The following is a 22,870-nucleotide window of genomic DNA, read 5'->3' on the forward strand; positions in this document are numbered from 1 at the left end:
GGAGAAGCCAAAATGGCGGAGAAGCAAAGGATCGTGGGAGAAGCCAAGGGTTCTGGTAGAGTCCGTTAAAGGCAGCTAGGCAATGAACTGTGGGAGAAGCAATGGATTGTGGGAAGGGCCAAGATGGAGAAGCAAAGGATTCTGGTAAAGTCCGTTAAAGGCGGCTAGGCAATGAACTGTGGAAAAAGCAACGGATTACGGGAAGGGTCAGTAATGGCGGAGAAGCAAGGGACTTGGAGAGAATCAAAGGATTGTGGGAGAAGTTGGTAATGGTGGTGAAGCAGTAGACTCAGAGAAGCAAGGGACTGTGGGAAAGGCCAAGATGGCAAGAAGCAATGAACTGTGGGAGAAGCAAGGGGTTGTGGGAGAAGTAATGGATGGCTTAATGCATATGGAAAGAACGAATAACCACATTTAAAAATTTTCTGGGGTTCCTAAGAAACCAACCAAGTTTAGGTTTGTGAGAAGTCCCATTTTTCTTAACTTTTAGTCCCGAGGCAAATTTCAATTCCTTGTGAAGATATTTTACATGACACTGTCGTAAGAAATTACACACAGATCCCCTCAATGGAAACTTGCTACAGTCACAAAACATGATCATCAAATCAATTCTCCCACACCAGGTAGTCCTCTTAGCAAGCCTACAGTCTGTACTTAAAAGCTTTATGTAGGCCTTTGGGGACACAGATAAAATGCAAGCTCTTTAGCAGAATCTACAAAAGTCCTTCATCATCTGTTCCCAGGCTGCCTCTCCGGATCCGGAAAACCCATCACACCATGTCATGCTGAGGCCACCCCAAACCACATGTAAACATTCTGCTGTGTCTCTCACCTTTCTCCTCTCCCATTCAGGTCTCTTGTGCAACACCACGTCTGAACATCTCCAGAAACTCTCACCCATGCGCGCCAAACCAGCATACCTAGCTGCATTTTCTGCGTTTAACACCTCACATTTTTCACAACAAAAAATAGCACTGTGGGGGCACCTGGCTGGCTCAGTCAGTAGACCATGCAACTCTTGATCTCGGGGTGTTAAGTTGAAGCCCCATGTTGGGGGAAGAGATTACTTAAAATCTAAACAAATAATAAATAAAAATAATAGCACTGTCTTACTTCTAAGTTTCATACATGATACTTCTCAAGAACACTCACCCTCCTTGACCAAAACGGTGTTGACCATACAGCAGATGCTCAAAACCCCTTTGTTGAAGATCAAATTAACTTACATTAAGTGCCTAGTAAGCACCTGACACCACATCAGATATGTACTAATGGAGGTTCAAGGTGAGCCTATTGGCCTTAGAGCGAACCTCAAAGTTGTAGATGCTTCAGAGCAGGACAAATAACTCCATTCATCACAACAGTACAAATGGAGAGACCTGTGTTTACTGTTCTGAATTACATATCTGGGCCTTTTCTCACACACGTAACAGTATTTTCTGCATTACACATAGCTCCCTGTTACTGAAGAAACCTTTATTAAAGCAGTTGGGGAAAAGGAGGAAGGAGATGCCCAAGACTAAGCCGGATCTCAACCCCAAGATGGCTTCTTTAGAAGACATGGCTGCTGCTTACAGCAAGCAGCACGTGGCCTAGGGTAGAATACCCAGAGTCGTTGTGGGGGAACCACTCCGCCTGGGCCGTTTCCCTACATGTGCCAGCACCTCTTTAGCCCAGACTGAACTGCCTTGGTAGTTTAGATGCAGCCTAGAAATTTGCACTGTTTTGCTTCTGAATTCCACTCCTTACGAACATTTGCCCCATTTTCCCCTCAAACTATGAATACGTAAGATAATTTATCACTAGAGTTAGAGTTACTGAATGTCAGCACCACTGAACACAGCATACAATCTATTTGATCTTATGAAAAATTACCATCGTCAGCACCCTGTTAGAGGCAAACAAATCCTAAGTGGGGTTTGCCAGCAGGGCTTCTTGTCAGCTCACCTGGACGGGGCCAAGTGAACAGTCCTCTGCCCAGATGCCACTAACCCTTCCTTGAAGCTACCATGACAGGTCTTGCCTGGCAAGTCCATTCCTTATACTTCCCTCATATGTCACCTAGCTTCTGATAAGCTTAATAAACGTTGCTATTATTCAAGGACAGAGAACATAACTCCTTACGCATTCTTAGCACCCAAAATGTTCAAGATCTCAACTCTTTTTCCCCAGCTCTACTGAGATGTCATTGACATAGTACCCCAACACTTACATTATTAAGAATTCTTTCAATCTTTTACCTAATGACTCTTATTTTTCAGTTAGGCCTTCAGTTAGCCATGACCTGCATGACCTACATATTTTGCATCAAAAATCTGTAATGTAACATCATCATTACAAGCAACCACTGAGCACTTATCATATGGAAGGGTCAAGCTTTGGGTATGAATGCCAGACGGAGAATGGAATGCATCGCGATACTGGTAGTGAACATGCATTAGTTCAACGTGCTTTCAAACAATCTCAAAGTAACACAGTGGGAAGTGGAAGGAGCTTCAGGGTCTCAGTGGAAAGAGGAGAGGTGAGGTGGCCTCCTCCCCGAAGAGCATTTGTGAGAATCAACCCACTGATCTGAAGAAGAAAGTGCTCCAAACATGTGGTCTCTCCTTGTAAAGAATTTTCTATCTTGTTACTCAATGCTAACAGCAACATATTTAGTCAAGAAGAATCTTCTGAGGGGTTAAAATCTATGTATAGGAGGGAGGATAAAATCAATGTTATTGTAACAATAGTAACGGGCATTACTCATTACTCATCTTGATTAGAATATAAGTGAGCTTATTGTAATAGCAAATTCAGAATATAGAACAAATGATAAATTATCAGGTTGTAATAGTTTAATGAAAAATATATGATGTACTTATTAATAGATATATGTGAATATATATAATTATAAAATTTATGTGATAGGTTTCGTAAATGGCAATCTTTAGAGAAACAATTATTTGAGCCTTAACTGGTACTTTCTTCCTCCTTATCAGTTGGGTTAGTGGACATAACCCCAAATAAGAATAGGTGTTTAAAAAGGGAAACATAAGGAAAGAAGATGTATACATTGATAAGATAGGTTGATGGTACGAGGAGAAAATTTCATAAGAACAGAGCTCTAAACAGCCAAAACAATGTGATAAAAAGTCAACTTTTACAAAGCGAAGACTCACAGATAACCCAAACAGAAAAATCAATAAAGAAACAGTGGTTTTGAATGACACACTGGATTAGATGATCTAACAGATACATTCAGAACATTCCATCCTAACACAGCAGAATACTCTTTTCAAGCACACATGGGACATTCTCCAGAAGAGATCACGTCAGACCACAAAACAAGTCTCGACAAATTTAAAAACAATGAGGTCATACCATGCATCTTTTGCAACCACAACACAAGGAAACTAGAAATCAACCACAAGAAAACACCTGGAAAGAGCACAGATACATGGACGTTGGATAATCTGCTGGTAAATAACGAATGGGTCAACTAAGAAATCATAGAGGAAATCACAAATACATGGAAACATGTGAAAATGAAAACACAGTCCCAAATCTTTGGGATGCAGCAAAAGTTATCCTAAGAGGCAAGTTTATAGCAATACATGCCTACCTCAAGAAGAAAACTCCCTGACAAAAAAACAAAAAGCAAACAACCTAACCTTATAGCTAGAGAAGCTAAAAAAAAAAAAAGAACAAACAAAGCCCAAGGTCAGTAGAAGGAAGGAAATAATAAAGATTAGGACAGAAACAACGACAAAAAAAAAAAAAAGAATACATCAATGAAACCAGGGGATGATCCTTAGAAAAGATCAACAAATTGATAAACCTTTAGCCTGACTCATTCAAAAAAAAAAAAAAGGACTCAAACAAAATCAGAAATGAAAGAGGTGAAATAACAACACTGAGTACAAAACAGAAGAGAATATTATAAAAAACTACATGCCAACAAACTGGACAACCTAGAAGCAATGGACAAATTCTTAGCAACATTACCTCCCATGGGTGCCCAGGTGGCTTAGTATGTTAAGTGTCCAACTCTTTATTTTGGCTCAGGTCATGATCTCTTGCTTCATTGGTTCGAGCTCCACACTGGGCTCTGTACTGACAGCACAGAATCTGCTTGCAATTCTCTCTCCCTCTCTCTGACCCTACCCCTCTCATACTCTCTCTCAAAATAAGTAAATAAACTTAAAAAAAATCTTAAATAAAATTTTTAAAAAGCAATGCTTTAAAAAAAATCATTAAAACTCCCAATAAGCAAAAATCTAACATGAGATAGCTTCACAAGTAAATTCTATGAAACCTTTAAAGAAGAGTTAATACCTATTCTCAAAGACAACATAGAAGAGAAAGGATAGCTTCCAAATTCATTCTGAGGCCAGCATTACCCTGGCACCAAAACCAGATAAAGATACTACAAAAAAAAGAGAATGAGAAACCAGTATCTCTGGTTAACATAGATTCAAAAATCCTCAAAAAATCCTGGCAAACAGAATCCAACAATATATTAGAAAAATCATTTACTCCAAGTGGGATTTATTCTCAGACACAAGAGTTGTCCGGGATCTGCAAATCAATGTGATACATCACACATCAACATATATGATCATCTTAATATATACAGAAAAACCATCTGACAAAGTACAACATCCATTTTTTTTTAATGTTAATTTTTGAGAGAGAGACAGAGTGTGAGCAGGGAAGAACAGGGAGAGAGGGAGACACAGAATCCGAAGCAGGCTCCAGGCTCCAAGCTATCAGCACAGAGCCCGACGCGGGGCTCAAACTCCCGAACTGTGAGCTCATGACCTGAGTCAAAGTCAGCCAGTTAACTGACTGAGCCACCCAGGTGCCCCTGTGACATTCATTCATGATAAAAGCTCTCAACAAAGTAAGTTTAGAGGGAATATACCTCAACATAATAAAAAAAAACCCCATAGCTAACATCATATTCCATGGTGACAAATTGAGAGCTTTTTCCCTAAGACCAAGAACAAGACAAGATTTCCACTCTCACCGATTTTATTCAACATAGTACCGGAAATCTTAGCTATAGCAATCAGATAAGAAATGAAAGGCATCCACATCGGCAAAGAAAAAGTAAAACTACCACGATTTGCAGATGACATACTATATACAGAAAACCCTAAAGACTCCACCATAAAACTACTTGAACTGATCAATGAATGCGGCAAAATATCAATATACAGAAATCCACTGCATTTCTATACACTAATAATGAGGCAGCAGAAAGAAATTAAGAAAATGATCCCATTTGGGGCTCCTGAGTGACTCAGTCAGTTGAGCATCCGACTTCACCTCAGGTCATGATCTTGCAGTTCATGGGTTCGAGCCCCACATCAGGCTCTGTGCTGACAGCTAGGAGCCTGGAGCCTGCTTCGGATTCTGTATGTGTGTGTCTCTCTCTCTGCCCCTCCCCCACTCGCGCTCTCTTCTCTCAAAAAAATTAAAAAGAAAATTATCCCATTTACAATTGCACCCAAAATAATAAAATACCAAAGAGGTAAAAGACCTGTATCGTGAAAACTATAAAACACTGATGAAAGAAATTAAAGATGACATAAACAAATGGAAAGATATTCCATTTTCATGGATTGGGAGAATATTAAGATGTCCACTCTACTCAAAACAATCTATAGATTAAATGCAATCCCCATCAAAATACCAACAGCTTTTTTCACAGAACTAGACTAATTCTAAAATTTGTGTGGACCCACAAAAGACCCCAAATAGTCAAGCAATCTTGAAAAAGAGGAACACAACTGGAGGTATCACAATCCCAGATGCCAAGATATATTACAAAGCTGTAACAATCAAAACAGTGTGGTACTGACGAAAACAGACACATAGAGCAATAGAACAGAATTGAGAGCCCAGAAAGAAACCCATGACTATATGGTCAATTAATCTCCAGCAAAGGAGGCAAGAATATACAATGAGCAAGAGACAGTCTCTTCAACAAGTGGTGCTGGGAAATTTGGACAGCTACATGCAGAAGAATGAAACTTGATCACTTTTTTACAGCATATACAAAAATAAACTCAAAATGGATTAAAGACCTAAATGTGAGGCCTGAAACCATAAAAGTCCTCAAAGAGAGCACAGGAATTAATTTCTCTGACATAGTCAATAGCAACACTTTCCTAGATAGGTCTCCAGAAGAAAGGGAAACAAATGCAAAAATAAACTATTGGGACCTCATCAAAATAAAAGGCTTCTTCTGCACTGCAAAGGAAATAATTAACACATCTGAAAGACAACCTACTGAATGAGAGAAGCTATTTGCAAATGACATATCCAGTAAGGGGTTAGTTTCCAAAATATATAAAGAACTTATACAACAACACCAAAAACGCAAATAACCCAGTTAAAAAAATGGGCAGAAGATGGGCGCCTGGGTGGCCCAGTTGGTTGAGCGTCTGACTTCAGCTCAGGTCATGATCTCACAATTTGTGGGTTCGAGCCCCGTGTCAGGCTCTGTGCTGACAGCTCAGAGCCTAGAGCCTGCTTCGAACTCTGTGTCCCCCTCTCTGTCTGCGCCTGCCCCGCTCATGCTCTGTCTCATCACTCTGTCAAGAATAAACATTTTTAAAAAATAGGCAGAAGACATAAACAGACATTTCTCCAAAGAAGACGTGCAGATGGCCAACCAACACATGAAAAGATGCTCGTTGATACTACCTGAAGCAATCTACACAGTCAATGCAATCCCTATCAAAATACCACCAGCATTCTTCACAGAGCTAGAACAAACAATCCTAAAATTTGTATCGAACCACACAAGACCCCGAATAGACAAAGCGATCTTGAAAAAGAAACCCAAAGCAGGAGGCATCACACTTCCAGACTTCAAGCTATACTACAAAGCTGTAATCATCAAGACAGTATGGTACTGGCACAAGAACAGACACTCAGATCAGTGGAACAGAATAGAGAACCCAGAAATGGACCCACAAACGTATGGCCAACTAATCCTTAACAAAGCAGGAAAGAATATCCAATGAAATAAAGACAGTCTCTTCAGCAAGTGGTGCTGGGAAAACTGGACAGCGACATGCACAAGAATGAACCTGGACCACTTTCTTACACCATACACAAAGATAAACTCAAAATGGATGAAAGACCTAAAGGTAAGACAGAAAGCCATCAAAACCCTTGAGGAGAAAGCAAAAACCTCACTGACCTCAGCCACAGCAACTTCTTACTCAACCCGTCTCTGGAGGCAAGGGAAACAAAAGCAAAGATGAACTATGGGGCCTCATCAAGATAAAAAGCTTCTTTCCAGCTAAGGAAACAATCAGCAAAACTAAAAGGCAACCGACAGAATGGGAGAAGATATTTGCAAACGACATAGCAGATAAAGGGTTAGTATCCAAAATCTATAAAGAACTTCTCAAATTTAATACCCAAAAAACAAATAATCCCATGAAGAAATGGGCAAAAGACCTACATAGACTTTTCCAAAGAAGACATCCAGATGGCTGACACATGAAAAACTGCTGAACATCACTCATCATCAGGGAAATCAAAACCACAATAAGATACCACCTCACACCTGTCAGAAGGGCTAAAATGAACAACTCAGGCAACAGCCGATGTTGGCAAGGCTGCGGAGAAAGAGGATCTCTTTTGCACTGTTGGTGGGAATGCAAACTGGTACAGCCACTCTGAAAACAGTATGGAGGTTCCTCGAAAAACTAAAAATAGAACTACCCTATGACCCAGCAATTGTACTACTAGGTATTTATCCAAAGGATACAAAAATGCTGATTTGAAGGGGCACATGCACCGCAATGTTTAGAGCAGCACTATTGACAACAACCAAAGTATGGAAAGAGCCCAAATGTCCATCGATGGATGAATGGATAAAAAGAAGATGTGGCACATATGTATGTATATATGTGTGTATATACACACATATATACATACACACACACACACACACACACACACACACACACACACACACACACACAATGGAGTATTACTCAGCAATCAAAAAGAATGAAATCTTGCCATTCGCAACTACCTGGATGGAACTGGAGGGTCTTATGCTAAACAAAATTAGTCAGAGAAAGACAAATATCATATGAATTCACTCATGTGAGGAATTTAAGACACAGAACAGATGAGCATAACGGAAGGGAAGCAAAAGTAAAATAAAAACAGGGAGGGAGACAAAACAGAAGAGAATCTTAAATACAGAGCACAGAAGGGTTGCTAGAGGGGCTGTGGGAGGGGGCATGGGCTAAATGGGTAAGGGGAGCATTAAGGAATCAAGTCCTGATATCACTGTTGTACTATATGCTAACTTGGATGTAAATTAAAAAAATTAAAAAAGAAAAAAAGAGTCACCGTTCCTGTTCTTGTATGTGTACTGACTTTTCTCTACACCTGCTCAGGTCCCAATGCTCAAGCTCTATCAATATGAAAACAGTTCTTGCAAAGGCTTTTCCCTGACTTTATGCACAGAGCTGGTATCATGTGCACATGTAACTTACTCAAACACAGCCGTGTTTAGTGAGGGGTGGGGGTGGGTAGGAGAGGGGACAACAGGTGAGGAGGACATCATCCCTGGGATCCTGCCGGCCAGCTTTCCACCTGTTAGCCTGTGCCCACATACTGCACGTTGGAGAAGCCTCTAGAAAGAATACGTGAATGGCCTTTGAGGTTCCTCTACCACTGATGGAGAACTGAAGTGACTTCTCTGGTGGCAGCCAAGCGGCCCCAGAGGCACACTGACCAGGGAAGAGTTAGAGGGAATCCTGAACTTGTCCCCAGGGGTCAATGGTAAGGACAGCCAACAGTCTGATGTAGACCTCTTCATGAATGTGCTGAAGCATCCTAGGCAGCAAGACCTTTAAATGATTTAATTTCTGAATGAAACTGTTGTTTTCACTGTAACGTATGCAAAGTCCTGCACAGGACGACCATACAAAATACTAGGCTGGATCTCAGGAGCAATGTTAGAAGATCCAAGGGTGACCAGATACGAACCAAAAACCCTCACTGCCACTTCCGTTATATCTCTACCATACACTTTTGCAAATGTCAGTGGTTAACTTTACAAACTTAACTCTGTGCTTCAGAAATTCCTCGAAAAGCCTGACTCAACAGACGTTAATTAACAACATGTCACTATAGTTCTGAACTCAGAGCCGCTCTTTTTGTATGTTCTTTCCATAATCAAAAACACCGACGACAGGGGCGCCTGGATGGTTCCGTTGGGTTGACTATCCAACTCCTGATTTTGGCTCAGGTCACAATCTCATAAGACTCAGCCCTGCTTCACGTGTGGAGCCGGCTTGGGATTCTCTCTCTCCCTCTCCCTCAGCCCCTCCCCTGGTCATTCTTTCTCTCAAAAACAAAACAAAATGAAACAAAAACACCACTGATGCATTCCTTGCTTTTCTCAAAAGGCATTCATTATAGGCTTTCTTTTTCCTCCAAATTTTTCTCAAACTGGCATTTCCATTGCTTATTCTATTCCTAGCTTTTTTATTGTGTACCATAGACTGTGAGATCCTTGAGGGCCAGGATTGCAGTCTCTGTTCCCTGCACCCCACAAAGCTCCCAGGACAGGGCTTGGTGGCAATGTGGGCAGTCATGGGTCACCACTACCAGAAGCAAGTGCCTCTCCATCCACACAGTGGAGTATTTACTATTTAGCCATAAAAACAACGAAGTTCAGACTCCAGCTACAATGTGGGTAAACCCTGAAAACATGATGCTAAGTGAAAGAAGCCACACAGAAAAGCACAAGTAAGTAGGTGTCCATTTAGAAGAAATGCCCAGAAGAGGTAAATCCATACAGAGAGAAAGTAGATTAGCAGTTGGGGGGGGGGGGGGGGGAGGAGAATGGGAAGGGGTTGAAAATGGTACAGGGTTTCTTCTTGGAGTGATGAAAATGTTCTGGAATTAGATAGTTGCACAACTTTGCGAATATACTAAAACCGACTGAAGTTTAATGTTAAAAAGATGAATTCATGGTATGTGAATTATACCTCAAATTCTTTTAAGTTTATACATCTTGAGAGACACAGAGCAAGCACACACATAAGCGGGGAAGGGGCAGCGAGAGAGAGGGAGAGAGAATCCCAAGCAGGTTCTGTGCTCCCAGCGCTGAAGCCGACTCGGGGCTTGAACTCATGAACCATGAGATCATGACCTGAGCCGAAATCAAGAGTTGGATGTTTAACTGACTGATCTTCCCAGGCGCCCCTTTATCTCAATAAAAAAAAAAAAAAAAAAAAAAAGCAGAGGGACAGAGGCAGAAGCTACATAAGACTTTTAAGACATTTCCTTATCCTACTATTTTCCCAAAAATAAACTGATCGCCCAAATGGAGTTCAAATTTCAAAGACAAACTCTTCTTCCTTCCTGGCTGTGAGTCACCCCATGACGTCAGCCTTGCTGAGGGCTTTGGCTAGGGAGGGGGGAAGGGAAGGAAGAAGGAAGCCTTAAGAGTGTCCGCAAGGAATCGATGCCCTGTTTGCTCACCTCTCTACTGGATCTGTCTGCTTCCTCTAAAAGCTCTGTGTGCATATTCCCGACCTCAGAGGGGCAGGCCCGCTCGACAGCTCGCTGAGAGAACGAGAGCAAGATTACTGACTGGCCCTGTTCCTTGCTGGTGACTGGGGCTGGGGCAGACTGGGACTATTTTTATTATTATTTCTAATGTTTGACTTGACTTGACTTCCAGAGATGGGCTCAGCCACTTTAAAACATCAGGCGAGGGCGGGGGGGGGGGGGGGGGGGGGGCGGTGCCTGCGTGGCTCAGTCAGTTAAACATCTGACTCTTGATTTCGACTCGGGTTGTGAGATCAAGCCCCTGCGTCGGGGTCTGCACTGAGCGTGTGGAGCCTGCTTGGGATTCTCTCTCTCTCTCTCTCTCTCTCTCTCTCCCTCTCTCTCTCTGCCCCTCCTTTTGCTCTTTCGCTCGCTCTCTCTCCCTCAAAATAGATAAACAAACTTAAAACACCAGGACAGAAATCAAACAAAACTGAATGTATCAAGATAAAAATTTCTGGCTCATTCCCCAGGTGGGACTATGCTAACAGCAATTCCCCCTCCCTTCTCTCGCCCCCCCCCTCCCCCCCCCCCCGGTGGTTCTTTAAGCCTTGATGAATCATTCACACTAAATAAAAGTCGATGAACACACAGCCTCTATCTTGCAGCTTTAGCCAGAACTACCATTTTCCTTCGAGGTTTGCAATTACAACCAGACGATACCCGTCTCCGGGAAGCCATCTATCAATTTATCACTATGTTTTTTGGCCCTGAGAATAAACCAAGCTCACCACCTGAAAACAAACCCTCCTTCAATGTATCTGAATTGCAGGAATGCAAAACAAAACAAAACAAACCCTCTAAAGTCACTTCCAAACAACCTTCTGCGTATTTTCTTCACTCTCAAATGTCAACATTATTTCTGTACAAAGCCATCTGGTTGGTGTGTTTGCCTTTGCTTTCACACACGCGTGTGCATGCATATGCGTGTGTGTGTGTGTGTGTGTGTGTGTGTGTGTGCGCGCGCGCACGCTGCGCGCAGTTCACTCAGACAACACATTGGGGAAGGCAAATGTATGGATCTAAGCTTTCTGAAAGCCTAATTACTCTAAGACGTTGGTTCGGAACTGGGGTCACTGTGCCCCCAAGGGGTAGTTGTTGAGGTCTCGGTTGCCACAATCAGGAGGGCGCGATGGGCATGGAGTGGGCACAGACGTGCCACATCCCACGGTGTCCGAGTCGGCCCTCGGAACAAGGCATCCCCCAGCCCCAAATGCCAACAGTGCTGAGGAGGCTGCTCTGAAGACAGACACACAGACGGGACGTGGGCTGAACAGAGGCGGCGGCCCACCCCGCCGGCCCCGGTGCCCGCTGACGGAACGCAAAGCAGGCCCCACGTCCCAGAGCATGCTCAGTTGCCCTTAATTTCTTCCTATTTTTTTTTCTTTTTGGAGGGAGGGAGGGAGGGAGAGCACACGTGCGCATGCGTGGGGGACACACTGAAAGCATCCTCAGCATGGAGCCCGACTCCCAAGTCAGGCTCTGTGTCACAACCTTGAGATCATGACCTGAGCCAAAACCAAGAGTCACATGCTCAACCAACTGAGCCACCCAGGCACCCTTCAGCCAACATTCTTAAACATTCTCTCTTAGCTTCTCTCTTGCTGTTTTTTTATAATACATATGTGTCTTGGGGGCACCTGGGTTGCTCAATCGGTTGGGCATCCGACTTCGGCTTAGGCCACAATCTCACAGTTTGTGGGTTCGGGCCCCGCATCAGGCTCTGTGCTGACAGTGCGGACCCTACTTGGGATTCTCTGCCTCTCCCCGACTTGTGTGCACGCTCGCTTGCTCGCTCTCTCTCTCAAAATAAACTTTAAAAAACATAAAATGAAATAAAATATGTATTTGTTATTTTAAAGAGAGAGAGAGAGAGCATGATCCGGGGAGAGAGGCTGAGGGACAGAGAGAAAATCTTAGGTAGGCTCTACGCTCAGTGCCTCTACACTCATGGGGCTCGGTCCTATGACCCCCGGATCGTGACCTGAGTTGAAATCAACAATCAGACACTCAACCAACTGAGCCACCCCAGGCATCTCTCTCGTGCTCCTTTTTAGACAACCCATGGGCAACCATAAAATTATAGCTACCAAAAACCTAAAGGATCAATCGGCTTGTACATTACAAACCATCAGGCGAGTTACAACTTTGGGGATGTCAGAGTGGGGATTTTCAAACCTCTCCTCACCAACATTTTGGCTAAAACAAAACTTTATTAGGAACCTCAACAGGGAGGAGAGTAGTCTATTAGCAAGAAGTTACTTCATAAGCTACAGTCTGGATTGTAAAAAAAAACAACAAAAAAACAGATATAATCAATTAGATCCATGAGGCCGCTTTAGTCAACATAAAAAACTCTGAGACGAGGGGCGCCTGGGTGGCGCAGTCGGTTAAGTGTCCGACTTCAGCCAGGTCACGATCTCGCGGTCCGTGAGTTCGAGCCCCGCGTCAGGCTCTGGGCTGATGGCTCGGAGCCTGGAGCCTGTTTCCGGTTCTGTGTCTCCCTCTCTCTCTGCCCCTCCCCCGTTCATGCTCTGTCTCTCTCTGTCCCAAAAATAAAAAAAAAAAAAAAAAAAAAAAAAATGTTGAAAAAAAAAAAAAACAAAAAAAAAAACTCTGAGACGAAAAACTGACGTCTCGAAGACAGTCTCCATCACACTCGAACATCTAACTTTTTCTTTTTTTGATCTGATAAATAAATAGCACCGTAACCTGGAAATTCAGTTCCACACAGCGACGGAGCTGAAAACGTGATGGTTTCAGGTAGCACTTCTTCCCATGTGAGGCCAGTTTTCACTGAAACCAAGAGGGCGGGCAAATGTTTCTCTGAGCTAACCCGGGAGGACAGATTAATGGGCTGTGGGCCTGGATGGGTTAGTATTTGGTTACCAACGCATTTCGGTATGCGCAGTTCTCCCCACGGGATTTCATGCAAATTCTGGAAGTGAATCATTTCCTAGACGCCTAAACGTCCACACTAGGATTCCACAGAACGCAGTCTGATGACCACAGAGAGGTCTGCAGACCCCAGCACTCAAGTCTTTCAGTGAAAAGGACAGATGGGAAGAGCCAGCGCTGGCAGACTGGGTCTTCATCTGAAACGTCCCACATGAGCTGGGCACACCGAACCGTACCTGGAGCCACCGTACCTGGAACCGTACCTGGAGCTCCGCAATTTACCGGCATTGGCAGATAAGGCTCACCTTCAGACAACAGGCTCAGGGCCTCGTCAGACGCGTGCCCGCCGAGTCGCAGCACCTTCCTGGAAGTGAGGCTCTCACCGGGTGCGCTGGAGCCATCTGGGGACAGGTAGGGCTGCTCCGCGGCAGAGGTTGCCATGGATTCCCACTGAATCTCCTTCCTGGGAGACTGAAACTCCAGGCTGCATCCTGTCCAGCCGTAGAAGGCCAAAGACAAGAGAAATCCCTGGGCTGGGTTCAGTATCGCCTAGGAGGAAGGACAAAAAGACACGAGTCGGCCAGTCTGTGTACTAGGAATTTGAGCATTAACTCCACTCGGATGCTCACTGGGCTGCCTCACTTGGAAGTGACCCGGTTGGCTGCTTCAGGGCAAGACCAAGATTGGCTTTAGGTGCTGTACCTTCACGAGGAGGCGGGGAGGGGAGAGCTGGAGGGGGTGGGGGGAGGGGATGCATGCGCCACAGGGCAATCGAACCGATCCTATTTTCACCCCTGCCAGGCAGCTAGGCTCTCCTACACAGAGATGCTCTCCATCTTGTGCTTCTGAGTCAGAATGTGATTTAACAAAGGTACCTGAGGCTAAAAACGAGTCTAGGGGACGTTCCTCTATTTCCGTGTGCTAAGTACCCATGAAGTGAACCAAAGGAACCAAGAGAAACTCCAAACCGAAGCAAAGAGGTGGAGGCAGTGAATGCTGGTCTTATTATAAAGTTCTCATGGGTCAGATTCTCCCCAGTTCGGAAGCAGCAGAAATATCAATTCTGTACAAGACAACGTGTACCTCTCCGCTAACAGTTTTGTTTTTTCATTACAAATGCAACACAGCGAAAACACTGGGAGGAATCTACTCATGGTGTTTCCACCTTATTTCCATTTTGTGTATTTTTTTTTTAATGTTTTTATTTATGTTTGAGACAGACAGAGACAGAGCATGAACAGGGGAGGAGCAGAGAGAGAGGGAGACACAGAATCCGAAGCAGGCTCCAGGCTCTGAGCTGTCAGCACAGAGTCTGACGCGGGGCCCGAACCCACGGACCGCGAGATCATGACCTGAGCCGAAGTCGGATGCCCAACCGACTGAGCCACCCAGGCGCCCCGATTTTATGTATTTTTTTAATGTTTATTTTTGAGAGAAACAGAGCAAGTGGGGGAGGGGCAGAGAGAGAGGTGGACAGAGGATCTGAAGCGGGCCCCCCGCTGACAGCGGACAGCCGGATGTGGGACTCGAACTCATGAACCATTGAGACCATGACCTGAGCCAAAGTCGGACGCTCAACTGACTGAGCCACCCAGCTGCTTCACCGTTCTGTGTATTTCTATACGGTATTTTTTTCACGCGTGTTATTATGTGGTTGTAACTAGTGTAATTTTTATATCCTGCGTTTTTCACTTAAAACTACAGATTTCAGGGGCACCTAGGTGGCTCAGTCCGTTGAGCGTCCAAACTCAACTCAGGTCATGATCTCAAAGTTTTTGAGTTCAAGTCCTGAGTCGGATTATGCAGACAGCTCAGAGCCTGGAGCCTGCTTCAGATTCTGTATCTCCCTCTTCCTCTGCCCCTCCCCTGCTAGCACTCTATCTCTACCTCTTTCAAAAATAAACATTTAAAGAATTTTTTAAATATATTCTCAAAATACTAGAGATTTCATAATTGTCACGTTTAACATCTACATAACACTCCACCAGGATGAAAAAGTGTAATTTACTTAGCCATTTCCTTGTATTTGTTTCATTTGGGTTGCCTATAACACTTTATAATCATGGATGATGGGATCGCTTCTTGGCCTTTTGGCTAAGATCAAGTGTGGTATCTGTTCGTATCAGTTTAATAATCGTGGATGATGTTACAAGGAACACCTTCGTCCCTATGGCTTTTTCATAGTCTGAAATATTTCTTCAAGTGAAATTCTCTGATATTTTGGGTCTCCTGGAAAGGTCTGAAAAACTGGGCCAAACTGATTTACCAGAGTTGTCCCCATTTAATAACGGTCCCAATAATAAATGAGACTAGCTAGCTGGTACATCAAAGGCAGATACAGGTACATACCGTTACATATTTAACCCACAACACATCATGCTTTGGAGTGGGTTTTTTTCTCTCTGAACTTTACTTTTCAAGAAAAAAATTTTAAATCAAGGTTGACCTACCATTATAAACCACGTGGTCTTGGCCGCATTTCTCACAGGTCTCAAAAAGCTCCCGTTGATATCTGGTTGCATTTCAAGATAGAATAAAAGGCTTTCGTTGATGATGTTTGGCAACCAGCTGTCAGAAAGAAAAGAACCCTGGGTAAAGAGAACATGTAACCCAACTCATCTTTAAATGCCGGCGGTCAGGAAACCTGTCCTCCAAGGCCACCAAGTCCTGGAGGGGAATCCACTTGGGCACATGGAGGAACCAGCACATCCAGGATTTAATTTAAGAGACCTAACTCTTTCTCTCAAGCGTAAAGCAGAGATCAGCGACTTCTTCCAAGGGTAACACGCAACACCACATCGGGTGTAAGGCTCTAACATTATAGCTAATAACTCAAAATTCAATTTTCACTTGAAGAGTAATGTAACGTTTTGAGGGAGAGCTGCACAAATCTTGCTATTTCACGTGTGAACTGTGATGTTATTGATGTTATTGTTGCTAGGCCTACGACATTTAAAATGAGGAGCTGTTGGGGCGCCTGGGTGGCTCAGTCGGTTGAGCACCGGCTTCAGCTCAGGTCACGATCTCACGGTCCGTGAGTTCAAGCCCCGCATCGGGCTCTGTGCTGACAGCTCAGAGCCTGGAGCCTGTTTCAGATTCTGTGTCTCCCTCTCTCTGATCCTCCCTCATTCATGCTCTGTCTCTCTCTGTCTCAAAAATAAATAAACGTTAAAAAAAATTAAAAAAAATAAAATGAAGAGCTGAGTGTATTTTGAGAGGGAGATCATTTCCATCTCGCCTAGGACAACATCCAAACAAACCTCCTCCTATCACATCAATTATTAACACCACGAAGGCACGCCCTGTTTTGCAAAGTATTGATTCACCCCAGCAAAAGGTTTTCTGGTTCCCATCTGTTTTGCATGGGTTACAGATCTATTTTCAAAGCACGCACCTGAAACTGGGCAGAATGCCAACTGTGGGGCCAACTGAGGTTTAGAGAAAAATGGCTCTCTCTATATGTCTTGATGGAAACATGAATCATCCCACCAAAAAATGTGCCCTTGTCCTATATCTTCTCAGATCCAGGAATCCTGGGGTCAAGAATGATACAAACGGGTACATTTTAAAAGTGTGGTCCAGCGCTTTATTTCAGAGTTAGCCCTGGCAGTGGGCCGAAACACCAGATGCACATTCACGGTATCTGGAAACTAAACTCGGGAGTTGTTTGTTCTGAGGGCTTTATATATAATCTGAGGAGATGTGAGTATCTTTCCAGGAGTTCACAGATTGTGGGCCTGCCTTCCTGTCTCGCGTGTATTTCCTCAAAGGGCACCTAGTGCAGTTTCAAAGATCTCCTTTCCAAAGACTCTCTGCTTTGCAACTTTCGGGTCACACTTAGAAAAGCAAAATGGCAAGTTGTTTACGTATCCCTTCCCAGCGGCAATTAAAAAATAAAAAATAGAAGAAAGGTTACCAAATAATTAAAACCAGCATTATTTTGAAAAATCGGATCTTGATCACGGCTCCCATCCGTCTCTCGTTCTCTGTGTAAATGCCTTTTCTTCCTTTTAGTAAAGAGGCCACTGTGAAAAACAGAGGGGAACTGCATGTCATGGTCATTACTTGCATCTCCTGAGTGACAGGGAAGAGAGTCAACGTGGACGTAAGCCCCAAAGCAAAGGCAGAAGAGCAGGAGACAGCCCAAGATACGGCCGTTCCTTCCCCCACACTCCAAGCTGGGGTCCTCGCAGACTCGATGGGACACGGGGTCTTTAAAACGTTCACCTCCCAAGAACTGTAGTCTTCCCCTGACTGCAAAGACAGTACAGAGACTTTCTGCATACCTATACCCAGACTCGTTCAACATTAACATCTTACACACCAAGGGTCACATTCGTCACCGGGGAGAAATTAGCAATGGTCTGTTACTATTAATTAAGCTCCAAATTTTATTTGGATTTTACCGATTCAAAAACTGTATTTTTAGGGGTACCTGGGTGGCTCAGGTCACGATCTCACAGTTTGTGAGTTTGAGCACCATGTCAGGGTCTCTGCTGTCAGCATGGAGGCTGCTTCAGATTCTGTCTCTCTCTTGCCTCTCTCTCTCAACAATAAACATTAAAAAAAATCTATATTTTTAGGGGCATCTGGGTGTCTCAGTCGGTTAAGCGTCCAACTTTGGCTCAGTTCATGATCTCACAGATCATGAGTTCGAGTCCCCTATGGGGCTCTGTCAGCTTCAAATCCTCTTTCTGCCTCTCTCTCTGCCCTTCCCCTGCCTTCTCTCTCTCAAACATTAAAAAACAGAACTATATTTTTAAAGGTTTATATTTTCTATTACAAAAATAATGCACACTGTTTTGAAACATTGAAAGATTAAAAATTTCTCATTATAGACAAGTTGGAAAATACTTTACTTTTTAATGTTTATTTATTTTTGAGAGAGTCAGAGTGAGAGCAGGGGAGGGGTAGAAAGAGAGGGAGACACAGGATCCGAAGCAGACTCCCAGCTGTCAGGACAGAGCCCGACGTGGGGCTCAAACTCACAAACCGCGAGATCGTGACCTGAGCCGAAGTCAGATGCGTAACCAACTGAGCCACCCAGGCGGCGCCCCAACAAGTTGGAAAACATTAAAAAAGGTTAGAGGAAAATCAACGAGCTATTGTCTATCCTGAGACAAGCAGTGTTAGCATCTTACTGTCGTTCTTATCAGTCCTTTACCTATACATGATTTTTGTTTGATATAATTGACTCAGTACTTTCATGCAAATCTGTATAAAAAGTTGCTGTACTTAACATACTGTTTTTATTTTAATTTTATTTTTTTATTTGAGAGAGAGGGAGAGAGTGCACAAGCAGGGAAGGGGGCAGAAGAAGAGAGAGAATCTTAAGCAGGCTCCACACTCAGCAGAGAGCACTCAATCCCATGACCCTGGCATCACGACTGGAACCAAAATCAAGAGTTAGATACTCAACCAACTGAACCACCCAGACGCCCCAATACACTGTTTTTAAACGCAACATGGAGGAAAAAAACTGATCCAAAGAGCCACATGATTTCCTACTCTTAGTGGCACAGCACTTGAAATGTTTTGAAGTTCTACAACCAACCGACCTTTCCGTTAAGGGGCACTTCTTTTTATTTATTTATTTTTTAAATTTTTTTAAACGTTTATTTTTGAGAGAAAAAGAGACAGAGCATGAGCAGGGCAGAGGCAGAGAGGGAGGGAGACACAGAATCGGAAGCAGGCTCCAGGCTCTGAGCTGGCAGCACAGAGCCCGACGCGGGGCTCAAACCCACGAACCGTGAGATCATGAGCTGAGCCGAAGTCGGACGCTTCACCGACTGAGCCACCCAGGTGCCCCAAGGTGCACTTGTTCATTCTCATTCTGCACAGGAGAGATCCATGCAGCCTGAGCAGGCTGGAGGTTTGCCCCAGGTCAAGCCTCCGTGAGGATGGGGTGGAACCAGAATGCCAAGTCCCCAGCCTCAGCTCAGAGTTCTTTCCAGGGCATCCTGCTGGCTCACAACATCCTTCTTACTCAGTTCTTACTATTTGTACCCGACTCCTTTCCTGCTTCCTGCCCAACTGAGTAAAGACACAAGGCCAAGCACCTCATGGGAGTAACCAGGCTCACTCTTCAGGCCACACCCCATCCCTTCCCCCCCCCCCCCCCGCCCCGGCTCCCCACTCCTCTCCTTCCGCTCCTATCTGAACTCCACAGTTTTCCATGGGCACTCCTGGGGCCTCCAAGGCACCCCAAGGGCAGACCCAGGATGAGCCTAGACGGAAGTGAAAAGTCCACTGGCCCTGGCCTTGAGCTATTAAACATTGGCAAAGAACTTGTGTAGCCCATGACCAGATAGGCTTGCTCACTTTCACTTATCAAACCTGCTCACTTTCTCCAAGTGCATTGTACTTATGTCTCTAGAGGATGACAAATGAGGTCTAGCGTACTAGATGATTCCAGGAGCACAACGCATGCCATTATCTGAGCCCAAGGCATGGGGCCATAGCCCTGGTCATGCACCCAGACAGCTTCCCTGCTGCTCACCTGCGGTCGAGGTCTTCCAGAATAGGATGGGGTTGGCCCCCAGGACGAGCAGCAGTGGCAAGTATGTGGTGACATAGTGCGGGATGGCGAGCTCCGGATCCTGTTCACACCTGAGGGAGGAGGACCAAGCCATTCTTGAAAACAAGGCTTTGCCTAAAATATACACTTACCTGGAAGGTGAGATCAGAGGGTGAGAGAGAAAAGGCAAATGCGTAAATCTACTTCTGACTCTGCCAGAAGGAAATGTGACTCACACCTTATGTCTGCAAAGGAGCAATCAATCAATCACGGAAGAACAGGAGAGACCAATCATGTTTCTATTTGTCCTGTAAATGTGAGGCCCTCTAGGGCATTCCACGGGGGAGAGATTTTAAAGGTCACTGCTAACAAAAGGAAAGATAGGAAAGGACACTCGAAAAGGGGAATCCCCCCACTGGGTCTCTTCAAGGAAAAAAAGACACAAATGGGAATGCAAACTGGTGCAGCCACTGTGGAAAACACTGTGGAGGTTCCTCAAAAAATTAAAAACCGAGCTACCCTACGACCCAGAAATTGCACTACTAGGAATTTATCCAAAGGATACATAAGTGCTGATTCGAAGGGGCACGTGCACCCCCATGTTTATAGGGCTGCTCTCCACAATACCCAAATTATGTAAAGAGCCCAAATGTCCATCAACTGTCGAATGGGTAAAGAAGATGTGATATACATACAATGGTATACTACTCGGCAATGAAAAAGAATGAAATCTCGCCATTTGCAACAAAGTGTGTGGAACTAAAGATATCACAGGTTTTCACTCATATGTGGAATCTGAGAAACTCAACAGATCAACATAGAGAACGGAAGGAAAAATAAGATAACAGAGAGGGAGGCAAACCATAAGAGACTCTTAAATACAGAGAACAAACGGAGGGTTGATGGGGGGGGGGGGGGAAATGGGTGATGGGCATTAAGGAGGGCACTTGTTGGGATGAGCACTGGGTGTGATATGTAAGTGATAAGTCAATAAAAAAAAAGGCCAGTCCTGTGAATAAGATCCAGTCTGTCCCCTTTAGCGCCTCAAAATACCCAGCCCTCATATTCCAAGGCAAATGTGTTGCCATGGTTGTGCAGAACCATCACGGCAGAGGTGCTTTTCAGGGGAAGGACCAGAACTTCTACTGAAGGATCACGGGAATCGTCAGTCAGCAGGTGGGGTAGGAGAGTGCCACACAGGCACGGCTTACCCACGTGGGAGCTAGGAGCGAAGAAACGCATAACGTCAGAGAGCAACGAGGAAGAGAGAATCAAAGGCAAAGGGGAGAGAGGACTGACTGCTCAGGCCCAACCCAGGTAGGAGGTGCAAAAGCAGATGAGGGAACAGCCTCTGTGGCCACAGAGGGCAGAACGATAAAAATGCACACACGCACTCTTGTTCTAACATGCCTGGAGTGGTCCAGCCCAGAAGGGGAAAATGACAGAATGCAAAACAACTTGGGTGGGAAAAACGCGAGGCCACCTTTTCTCGCCATGAGAAGGAACACAACACCATCTCACAAGGCTACCTTCCTTTTAATGGAAGTTTTCATTTTCAGCTGTGCAGGTTCAAATGTGGTCTGGAAAGGCTTGAGGGGACAAAGAGAATCAAGCAGCAGAAAAGCCATGATTTGGGGCGCCTGGGTGGCTCACTCGGTTGAGCATCTGACTTCAGCTCAGGTTATGATCTCACTGTTGTGGGTTCCAGTCCCGCATCAGGCTCTGTGCTGGCAGCTCGGAGCCTGGAGCCTGCTTTGGATTCTGTGTCTCCCTCTCTCTGCCCTGGTCATGCTCTGTCTCTCAAAAAATAAAATAAAGTGCTAAAGAAAAAAAAAAAAAAAAAAAGAAAAAAAGAAAAGCCATGACTCTGACCAAAAGACAAAAGTAAGCGATGATTGAGTGACTGGGGATAGCAGTTTGCACAGGCCCGGGAGCAGCCTCCTAAGGACCAAGGGGGTACCTGGGAGTGAGCCCCGCAGTGATGGCTCCCTCATGCTCAGATGCAACCTTCCCAGGAGGCTCCAGGAGCCCACGGATGAAGCTCACGGGAGTGATGAAAGCTCCCTTTCCACTATTAACCATTAAGCGCACCCCACTATAACAGCCACGGACACCGTACTTGTCCTCGTAAAGTTCCTCAGAGCAGCTGTATGGATGCATCTACACAGACTTTGGGAGTATCCGCCATCGAGAAGGCAACACCAATTTGGAGACATCCGAGTAGCTACAAGAAGTCAAAAAAGGGGGAGAAATTGTCCAACCACGAGTCAGCAAACGTTTTCTGTAAGGGAACTTTTACCGTAAGTATTTCATGCTCCATGGGCCACCCATTCTCTGTCAAAACTACCCTGACACTGCAGTGTGAAAGCAGCCATAAACCATGCATAAACAAAGGGCATGACTGTGTTCCAATAAAACTTTATTTATAAAAACAAGCAGAGGACCAGATTTGTCCTCAGGCTGGGCTGTGATCCTTGTCTACACTGCCCTAAGATCCCAGACAGAGACCATGTCCCCACCTGTTGCAGTTTTCCATTGGAAGCTAGAGCACACATCCTTGGAGGGACCATGAGCCCTTACAGAGGACTGACTGCACTGAGGAGATTTTTGAGGACGTTGAAGAAATACCTAAGACAATGTCAGATGATCTGTTTCCCTGGATCTGTGTTCAGGATAGCGGGAATACAGCTGGAAGAGAAGCGGCAAAGTGAAGCAAGCTGACGCTTAGATCCAGCTCTTCTAAGAGCAATCTTTGGGTTTCTCCAAGCCATTTCGAATTCATCCTTAGGATGTTAAACTCCCCTGCTCATCCAGATGAAGCTGGCCTGAAGCATAACAACTAAAGAGTGTGCATGAGGAAGCCCCATCGAT

The 22,870-nt window shown here is 44.6% G+C and overlaps 1 protein-coding gene and 1 non-coding gene across 4 annotated transcripts in view; one reads left to right on the top strand and one right to left on the bottom strand.

Moving 5' to 3' along the window:
• The window catches only part of GPR143 (G protein-coupled receptor 143), a 63,650-nt gene that overhangs the window by 27,240 nt on the left and 13,540 nt on the right, over nucleotides 1-22,870 (bottom strand). For all 3 annotated transcript variants that reach the window (XM_058713567.1, XM_058713568.1, XM_058713566.1), the window contains 4 exons: nucleotides 19,982-20,091; nucleotides 17,399-17,507; nucleotides 15,933-16,050; nucleotides 13,788-14,031 (listed from right to left, as the gene is read on the bottom strand). In XM_058713567.1, the coding sequence (XP_058569550.1) occupies nucleotides 13,788-14,031; nucleotides 15,933-16,050; nucleotides 17,399-17,507; nucleotides 19,982-20,091 (581 nt within the window). The remainder of the gene's footprint in view (nucleotides 1-13,787; nucleotides 14,032-15,932; nucleotides 16,051-17,398; nucleotides 17,508-19,981; nucleotides 20,092-22,870) is intronic.
• Nucleotides 15,557-15,744, top strand: LOC131503351 (U2 spliceosomal RNA). The gene has a single exon (XR_009257438.1). It is a non-coding gene; the product is annotated as a U2 spliceosomal RNA (small nuclear RNA).

The sequence above is a fragment of the Neofelis nebulosa genome, chromosome X (genome assembly GCF_028018385.1).
Source record: "Neofelis nebulosa isolate mNeoNeb1 chromosome X, mNeoNeb1.pri, whole genome shotgun sequence".
Classification (NCBI taxonomy): Eukaryota; Metazoa; Chordata; class Mammalia; order Carnivora; family Felidae; genus Neofelis; species Neofelis nebulosa.